The sequence below is a fragment of the Pterocles gutturalis genome, unplaced genomic scaffold (assembly GCF_000699245.1).
Source record: "Pterocles gutturalis isolate BGI_N339 unplaced genomic scaffold, ASM69924v1 scaffold14971, whole genome shotgun sequence".
Lineage (NCBI taxonomy): Eukaryota > Metazoa > Chordata > Aves > Pterocliformes > Pteroclidae > Pterocles > Pterocles gutturalis.
Window position 1 is genome coordinate 6,740 of NW_010105840.1, and position 10,125 is coordinate 16,864.

General features: G+C 38.2%; 1 protein-coding gene across 1 annotated transcript in view; it reads left to right on the plus strand.

Annotated features, from left to right (window-relative positions):
• MALRD1 (MAM and LDL receptor class A domain containing 1) overlaps positions 1-10,125 on the plus strand; it is a gene marked incomplete at its 3' end in the record, with an annotated part of 59,751 nt that overhangs the window by 5,266 nt on the left and 44,360 nt on the right. The window contains exons 3-5 of the mRNA XM_010087553.1: positions 4,016-4,110; positions 4,186-4,347; positions 8,796-8,889. Coding sequence (XP_010085855.1) covers positions 4,016-4,110; positions 4,186-4,347; positions 8,796-8,889 — 351 coding nt within the window. The remainder of the gene's footprint in view (positions 1-4,015; positions 4,111-4,185; positions 4,348-8,795; positions 8,890-10,125) is intronic.

Genomic DNA, 10,125 nt, shown 5'->3' on the forward strand with positions numbered 1-10,125 from the left:
CCCACCCCCTCTCAGCTCTCCTGCACACATGCAATAGTGCAGCAGCCTTCAGAGCACACTCCTGAAGGCAGGCGTGCAGCGTTGGAGAGTGTACAAGAATATAACCTTATGTGGGACTCAAGTGTCATTCTGAGCCTGATTAGCCTAGGTGTTTTTCACCTTGTTCCCAAACTGATTATCTGGGGGTGTGGAAATCTGTACTGTTGTGAAGCAAGTGGCTCCTCCTACAAATTGCATAAGCTACCAAGCAGATAGAAGTTCCATGTAATGATTAATATCAACTGGTGATTTAAAGATGAATGCATGAAAAACTGAGAAATCAGCAAAATGAAAATGGCACAGAACTGTAAAACTTTTTTTCATTAAAAACCCCCTATTAATTATATATTAAAAAAAATATCCCTCTATGCTTTCTCGCAAGTTCTCATTCCACAGCTGACAGCTTTCACTGTGCTCTGTAATGAGGAATCCTTACCATGCACTGTGCTGCTAACAACTTCATGTTTTGCTTAAGTTTAGCATACAAACGCATTCTGTAAAAGTCAACACCGATCTTTAACATGTACAGCAAAAAAAAGAGCATGGTGCGGATCAGACAAACTGGTATCACGAACAGATTAATTAATATTGTCACCTGCAACGGTTAACAGATATCCCTTCTATTACACTCTAGTCAAATCTGTTATCTCAAATCCTCTGTGCCCTGGTATGGGTCCCAAAAAAAGACTGTTTTGGTTTAACCCCATCTGGCAATAAGCACCACACAGCTTCTTGCTCACTCCCCTCCCACCACCGCCTGCTCAGTAGTATGAGGGATAGAATTGGAAGTCTAAAAGTAGCAAACTCCTGGATTGAGATAAAAACTCTCTAATAATTACAATGAAATAATAATATTTTTTTCTAAAATTGTAACAAAAAGAAGAAGAAAATTACAAGGCCAGAGAAAAATAAAACCAAAAACAGTCAAGTGATGCAAATGAAAATAGTCTCTCACCCCAAACTGATTGATGCCCACCCAGTGCCTGAGAAGTGCCCCCCCCCCCCATCAGCCTCCCCTCTAGTTTTATTGCTGAGCATAATGTCATATGGTATGGAATGGTGACAAGTGGCCTTCTGTAGGGGTCAGTGTTGGGACTGGTGGTATTTAACATCTTTGTTGGAGACATAGACAGTGGGACCAAGTGCACCCTCAGCATGTTTGCTGACAGCGCCAAGCTGTGTGGTGTGGTGGACATGTTGGAGGGAAGGGATGCCATCCAGAGGGACCTGGACAGGCTTGAGAGGTGGGCCAATGCAAGCTTCATGAAATTTAACAAGGCCAACTGCGAGGTGCTGTATGTGGGTCGAGGCAATCCCAAGACAAATACAGGCTGGACGGAGAATGGCTTGAGAGCAGCTCTGAGGAAAAGGATTTGGGGGTGTTGGTTGATGAGAAGCTCAACATCCCATCACCAATCAGGTGAAGGATAAATAGTATAGAATAAAAATATAGCAAACTTTTTGGTAGCATCATAATTAATTAACCAGGCAGCAGACTCTTGCTGCAGTTGAAGTTTCTGACGTTTGTGCTGGATTGTTAGTATACACCACATCAGGATGTAGCAAAGACCTGAAAGAGATTCTTGCCTATATCCAGTAAAAAACATTATCTTTATCTTGCGCAGAACAGCTGGGGAGGTGAAAATTTAATGTATGCAGATGCCCAAAGCCAACAAAAGATTGAGAACTGTCAACTTAAAGAGTTTGTTACAGAGGAAGCAAACTGTTCAGTCACCTGTATATTCCTGTTGATTTGTTTTGGATGGTCAGTCACCATTGTACCTCCCAGGTCTGAATTGTATGGTAGTTATATTAATTTAAGTTATTTTGATCAGATAATAGAAAGCTTGAATAGTAGGGTTGATGAGAGGCTGTGTACCCAGATCTGTGAACTGAATGGCTAAGGAGAGTAAAGTGTATTTAGTTATTTTGGTTTTCTAGCTGGAGAATGGCTAAACTGTGCTTTCATTTTCTGAATGCTAGTTCTAATCTCCTAGGAAATATTTATTTCTGTATGGCAGCTATTCAAGTTTTTGCACTGCTGGTGACTCAACAGACTGTGTAATCAGCTTTATGTTGGTTCCTGCTTAAAGACCAGAAATTATATTGTATGGTGACAATGGGGCGGAGTATGTTCTATGTCAGAGCATTAAAGGGAAGAGTTCCTGCCATCTGGATAAATAATTGCACACACTTTAGCAGAAGAGCAAAGATCATTTGATATGGATGTAATTCCTTTGAAGATTTATTTAATCATTTACTAGAATGTAACAGGTTTTGTTTAGCTCTGTCTCTCCTTATGGTTCTTATTTTCACTGAAAATACAGTTGAACAGACTAGTGACAACCACTAAAAAAACCCCAAAACAAACCTTTTTTTTTTTACTCATTGAAACCTGTTATCTATGCAGAGGTTTAAAGCAAAATCGCTGTTCAAACAATTTCTTAAAATTACCACTTCTACCCCATCTGTGAAGACTTAAAATTCCTATGGCAGGTGAAATTTGTTATTTATGGGTCTTAGATACATTTATATTTAGGGAACTAAAAGAAAAATGTTCAAAATTTTATGGAAGCTAAAAAACCTTTGGAGTCAGGGATAGGGCTCTGCTGAGGCATCAAGCCATCTGCTGTGGGTAGAAAGACTATCCTTGCAGCTGGCAGGCTCTGAAAGTGCTGCCTGAGCAGTCATGAAAGGCCTAAAACCTAGGGGTGGGGGGCGGAGCACAGCCACTGCTCTGGTAGCAGGTTGTAAAGTGCTTCTCTGTGGGGCATTGCTCAGCTGGGTCCAGCACTGAGCTAGTCTTACGGTCCTTTGTCAATGGCTTTCCAGTTGCATGCAAGGATGAGAGGTCAGAGGGGATAGTTTTATAAATGCAGTATTTAGATTTTCCTACATAACCTTTGATATTTGATTTCTGTAGTAAACTTTATTTTTAGTGGGTTTTTTTTCCCCCTTCTGTTCCACTTGGTGTTTTTCTCCTTTCTTTATGTTTCTCCTTTTATTTACCTGTTAATGTTAGAGACCAACTTAAATCTTTAATGTCAGTTTATCTGACATTGTTTGGAATTTGTGAAGGAGGAGAGAAGGGAAAGGAAGAAAAAGAAAAATTATTTTTTTTTTCCTTCCACTGCATCATTTAACATCTAACCTCTCTGAAATCTTCATGTCCAGGAAGGGCCAAATTTTGACTAGCAGTATTTGATATCCTAAAATAGAGTGGTTGCTTTCCATCTTTTAGAAGATCTGAAACAATACTGTCAGGAAGAGACACGGTCGGTCAAAAGGTATATCAACTAACATGTTTCACTGACTCTTGTTGAGATGTTACAATTCCAAGTGAAGCAAACCTTTATTTGGATGTTTTGAAAGATAATGGTATCTTTAATGGTGGTGTGGAGATTCTGAGGACAACCCTTCATATTGGGCGTGTGTACAGAGATACCACAACCTTCTCTCTACAGTGAGGTAATTTTCTGAGCAACCAAAAAGCAGACCTGTGTCCTGTGGAGCAGAGGAACACTATAGCCACCTCTCGCATCTTCCACCATCTCATTAAAGACTTGAACTGTTGTAATAAATCTGTATTGTTGGTCACAACTGTTTGTTGTTTAGGCATGAAACATGCAATCTGTTCAATAACGGGATTTAAGCTCTTTGATCAGATTGCTGAGTTAGTCTTAGCTTCATCTCAAAATTTTGCACTTATTAATTAGGTATTGAAGCTTTCAGCACATGAAATATTTTGGAACCCTAGCTGGCATTTCAGAAAAAAAAACTATGTCTATTTAATATGAACAACAGCTTGGCATACAATGGCTACAAGTGTGATATGAATCTTTTCTGGGGAAAAACTTCTAGTTGGTTTTTTAGTTATTAATTCATACCTACATACGTACCTTTTCTTGTTTTACTATTATATTTTATATTACTTTTCTCCAAGTTTCTAAGATTTCTTTTTTATTCTTTTTAATAGCTTATTTTCTCTCATTGTCCTCTGAAATGCCATCCTCTTCTGCAACTTTAAGGACCAATGTTTTCCTTCCAACTGATGAAGAACATGTTTGCCAGGTATTTTGATGCATAGTCCTTCTATTTCATTGTCATTGTACTTCCCTGGAATAATTGGATGCTTTTTTGTCCTAGATTACATTTCATTATTGGATCAGCCAAACAAGTGGAACATTGATTGTCGGGCTTCAAAAGCACTCTGAAGATACTATTACAAACATCTGGCAAGATTCAGGAGAACTACAAAATCAGTGGAAAGCAAGTACCATCATAATCCACAGCACTGAAAAGTATGAGGTTGGTAAATTGAGGTGACTGTAAATTGCACTTGTTACATGGTTTATAAATTGTGGGGTTGCTTTAATAATTCAAAACTAACTATTTTATAAATAAAAAACATTAACATCAGGTAAAAGAGGGAGAAGGCTTTTGGAAGCTCATGGTTGGCATTAACGAATACTTCTTGTTCTTATGTCTTGGTACTGTTAAAACTAATACCAAACCTTATTCAAACTGTGTAGGTGTCTTAAATAAAACAGTTTCATTGTATCATAAATTGTCTACCTGTCCATAGAGGGGGTATACTTGGGATCTTAACTTTCAATATGGTGTTCCCTTAGCCTCAATCTAGCGGTACTGTTAAACTTAAGGTTTAATTTATATCTGTAGAAGAGACACTAATCTATGGGGGTCCTTCAGGTGAAAAATACTATGCTTAGCTATTCATTGTAGCTTTGAGCCTTTGTCACAGAACACATGCATATGGTTTTATTTTGTTCAAAGCTGCTGAAAGTCAGTGCAATTCTCACAGGGCATTTAGGTGTTTTAACATGTGCATTTACACAAAACATTAGTACAGGGCTACAAGATCATGGATGATGTATACTCAATAATACTGGAGGGAAGGTGGGGAGCAGAGAAGAAAATCGGAGGCATTTCCTTCTACAGTAGTTACTGTGAAAAGTTGGTTAGCATACAAACCTGAAGGCATGAGAGCACAATCTCTTCAATACACCATATGAATAACAAAACTACTTGACTTGCAGAGGTGGTAATATTGTGCTAAAGCATCCAACAAGATCTGGATTTTTGAGTTAATACTTGTCTGTTCAACCTTGCTGAGAGTGTGTGTTACAAAATACCTGTACCCAACTCAACACAAGTACCAATCTTGTTACTTGTCAATAAGTTACCTCTGCCTCATGTGAGTGTATATATAGAAATGTGAGTTTGTACTGGAAGGGTTTATTTCTAGATTTACTTTGTCATCCTTCATATTGTTTAGAAAATTGACTGAGACTGGGAATGGTTATTATAATATGGTATCATCTTCCTCTAAATTTCTGGATCAAATCCTAATTAGATTGTTGTTTGCAAACCTTGTTATCCTTTGGCCTCTAAGTGAACTGATGGGCACAGCCCAGCTTTAAAGAGGCGTGTGTCAAACTTACTGCAGTAACCATTACAATTGGCTAACTAAATGTAGATGGGCACCTCATCAAACCTAGAGACTGAAGCTGAGCAAATTTTCTCTTTTGGCTGCACGTTTCATCCAGAGACAGCTTGCAAGATGCTGGTCATGTAAGTGAATGTGATTCACTTGATCTTTTACACTTATTCTTTTGATATGACAAGATCTTTAGCCTCCAGGGTTACCTGTGGCATTTTTCAGGATAAAGTTTCAAGCTCTGCACAAATAAACTAGAAAAAAGCTGTAGTCAAATTATTAGTAATCATACTGATTTATTGCAACAGCATAGAAAATATCTTTTAAATAATCTTTAAATACCATTTAAATAATCTTTAACCTTATAATGAACTGACATCCCATTTTTTCAAGAAACTGCCATGTGCATTGAATATTTTAGTTATATATTCAGATTTCTTAGATTTCTTAATGATTATTAAAATTTATATGTAAAAAATGAATGGGGAAAAAACCCTTTTTTGGGTGTAGAAATCTCTTTGAAATAGGGTGCTTCAATATATTTGTCAATTTTGCAAGCACAGTTGAAGTGAGACTTTAATTAAAATCCACCTCCACTGCTTACTTTATTTGCTCATTTTGATGTTGAGTATATAATACTTTTGTCTCTTCCTACTCAAGCAAAAAAAGTAAAGTCTTTAAGGGGTAGGGGATTTAGTTTTGACTTTCAAAAATCTCCACGTGTAAAATCTGAAATACAAAGATTACCACTGCTTTAATTACTCAACACACAACAAGCTTAGTATATCTGTTTTGGCTGGGTTTTAGAGAACTGTATCATGGTTTGCTCTCCTAAACTATTTTTCCTCATTTCTGTTGAGGAAAGTGTGGAAGTGGGGAAGTTAAGACATGATGAAGAAAAAAATAGAACCAACACTATTCTGGATGAGATGGGTTCAGAGCTGTCTGCTCCCAGTTTAGTCAGCAGTGAACTCTTCATAGACTTCAGGGCATCTGACTCCCCTCCTGTAGTCACTTTTGAATAGAAGTAACTGTTTTCTTTTGTCACTGGAGAAATTCCCCTGGGTGTTCAGAATACCAGGATGGATTGAATGTCTACAATATCAGTAGCAGGGGGCTCTTCATAGAGATGTTGATAACGTATACATTTAAAGCAAGTCTCTTAAATCCATGGTTTTGATTACATTGAACAAAAAAACTGTTTGAGTTTTGAGGAAATGCAAGTTGTTAAATACTTTGTATGCTCCAAAGGAACATGATCTTGAAGCCACCTCTGATTTCGCACCAGCAAAGTGAGATAACTCTTTAATATTGTCTAACTCATTTTGTCTCATTTAAAAATAAAATCTGACTGAGAAGCCCTAACCACCAGCTATATATAAATACCTATTATAAGTGAAGTAATTAATAACTGGACTTTGACTTCACAATGAAAAATCACAGTGAAAAGGTCAAATATTTGTTAAATCCTTGATATTAAATAATATTCCTTGTGTTTCTAATTACAAAACAGTGCACTGGATTGATTTAGAACCTTATCTGAAGCCATGTAATCATAGAAATTGACAATGTGAATATTCTACTTGTCCTTCCACTGCTGAGGTCATCAAAGTACACATTAACTGTACATGTTGTTGCAGTAACTTTCAATAATTCAAAATATTTATTTTGGAAACAAATTAACAAATATTAAATGTAATGTATTTCAGTCATATAAATATTTTGACAAACGTGATATAATGTCATTAATACTTAGTGTGACATAACTATTCTTTCCAAGTAGACATCAACACGAAGTGAAATAAACTTTACATCAAAATAATTTTTTATTTAACATAATACTGTTCCTTCAAGACTTCGGATTTCAATGAACTGCATTCTTTACAATGTGCTACAGTGGATCAAAGAAGAATGAACACAGAGGGTGGCAGCATTTCTTAACAATACTATATTAGAAAATGCAGTTATCCATGTGTCTGCTAACAATGGTCCTTGTGCAATGATTACCAGAGAAAGTCGTTACTGATCATCTTTCTCTTTGCTTAAAAAAATATGTATCAATATATATGTAAATAAACTAGACATGGATCTCTCACTGGTGATATGGCAGACAACATTACACTTCCTTCTGGTTGTACAATGCCAGGATAATTTGACTTTACAGGCTGCCACACTTCTTGTGCAGGTCAACTACAGCTTAAGTTAAAAAAAAAAAAATTGAAAAAACCAAAACCCTAAAAACTCCACCATCCAAAAAAACCAAACTCATAACATAATGGTCATGTCTTCAGCTGAGTTGTGTCATCTTGTACAGTGGAATACTATACTTTTGATGCTTATTTATAGGATAAATGCAGATTTTCTACTACAATTTCTTAAACTATGCACAAAATTGCCCCCGAACTCTAAAGCTATTATTTGAAAACTTATTATCTAGCTAACACTACACATTCAATGAAGAGCTAGAATGTACGTCTAGGTATATTGTGCCTCCAGGACTCTGGAAAAGCCTAGGGCTGTAACATCCTAAGACATGGCTGGGGAATAATTTAAGGAATGTTATTCATACGATTGATTTCTTAGGTGGTTTTAATTGATGTGTTGTTTTGTTGTGTTTTCTCAAGGAGTGTGGTTGATCAGTCCCCTTATACATCACTGCAGCAAAACTATAGTAGTCTCTACATTTACAAATGTAGATTGAAATCTGCCTTTAAGATTAAAATGTAAAATATTCATAGCTTCTTGTGTTTAGAAGACTTTGTTAGTAAAAAAACCTCCCAACCATTGTTGCCACATTAAAGCAGAATAACAGTTAACCAAGTACTCGTCAGGGGGTTTTTTTGGGTAAAAATTTGATGAAAGGCTTCTGACTCTAATGGTGTTTGTTACTCTGACTTTGCTCTAGGTCTGTGATAAATTCTGAAAACAACAAGAAAAGGTTCACATTTCCAGTCTCTGGTGGAATAATGGCTTGATAAAATATAAAATCCTTTATTTTTCTTAAATGTTGTGATCCTTACTTAGATTTTAATGTATTTTATTGTGGTTTTCAGATCCTTCCTGTTAAATGTTGTTTAATTCTTGAGTTAGATGATTAGACTATGCATCTGTGCTGGCAAGCCATAGATAAGTAAATAAGCCAGGATGGTAGTCCTCCAAAATTTAAGTGCATTATTTGAGTTCTCATATTTTCAATAGAAACTCTGGGGACTAGACTGGCATATTTTGGGAGGTTTTTCCTCTTGTCTGTGGCAGCCGTGAATGTCATTTCTTATTGATTTGCTGTTAATCTCTGCAGGTTATATTTTGGGGGATGGTAGAGACACAGAGACAAGATGAAACTGTCGCCATTGATGATATTACTTTCAGTGAAGGATGTTCCCTGGCAAGTGGTAAGAATACCTGTTCTTCAGGAGAAGAATCATTTTACTTGGTCTTTCCTTTGGATTAGAAGAGAAAATCGTCTAAAGAACCTGAAGGTGCACAAGTCCATGGGACCTGATGAGATACATCTGCGGGTCCTGAGGGAACTGGCAGATGAAGTTGCCAAACCACTATCCATCATACCTGAGAAGTCGTGGCACTCTGGTGAAGTTCCCACAGACTGGAAAAGGGGAAACATAACCTCCATTTTTAAAAAAAGGAAATAAGAAAGGCCTGGGAAACTAGAGGCTGGTCAGTCTCACATATGTGCCTGGCAAGATCATGGAGCAAATCCTCCTGGAATCTATGCTAAGGGACATGGAAAACAAGTAGGTGACTAGTGAGAACCAACACAGATTTACCAAGGGAAAATCGTGCCTGACGAATTTGGTGGCCTTCTACAACAGGGCCACAGTGCTGGTGGATAGAGGAAGGGCAACTGACATCATCTACCTGGACTTGTGCAAAGCCTTTGACACAGTCCCACATGACATCCTTGTCTCTAAGTTGGAGAGACATGGATTTGATGGAAGGACCACTTGCTGGATAAGGCATTGGCTAGATGGCTGCACTCAAATTGTTGTGGTCAATGGCTCAATGTCCAAGTGGAGACTGGTGACAAGTGGTGTTCTGCAGGGGTTGATATTGGGACCAGTGTTGTTTATCATCTTTGTTGGCGACATGGACAGTGGGATTGAGTGCACCCTCAGCAAGTTTGCTGATGACACCAAGCTGTGTGGTGCAGTGGACACGCTGGAGGGAAGGGATGCCATCCAGAGGGACCTGGACAGGCTTGAGAGGTGGGCCAATGCAAACCTCATGAAATTTAACAAGGCCAAGTGCAAGGTCCTGCACGTGGGTCGAGGCGATCCCGAGCACAAATACAGGCTGGGTGCAGAATGGATAGAGAGCAGCCCTGAGGAGAAGGACTTGGGGATATTGGTGGATGAGAAGCTATAGCAGTGTGTGCTTGCAGCCCAAAAAGCCAATCATGTCCTGGGCTGCATCAAAAGAAGCATTAGCAGCAGGTCGAAGGAGGTGATTCTCCCCCTCTACTCTGCTCTTGTGAGACCCCACCTGGAGTACTGTGTTCAGCTGTGGGGCCCCCAACATAAAAAAAGACCTGGACCTACTGGAGAGAGTTCAGAAGAGAGCCACAAAGATGGTCAGAGGGCTGGAGCACCTCCCCTATGAGGACAGGCTGA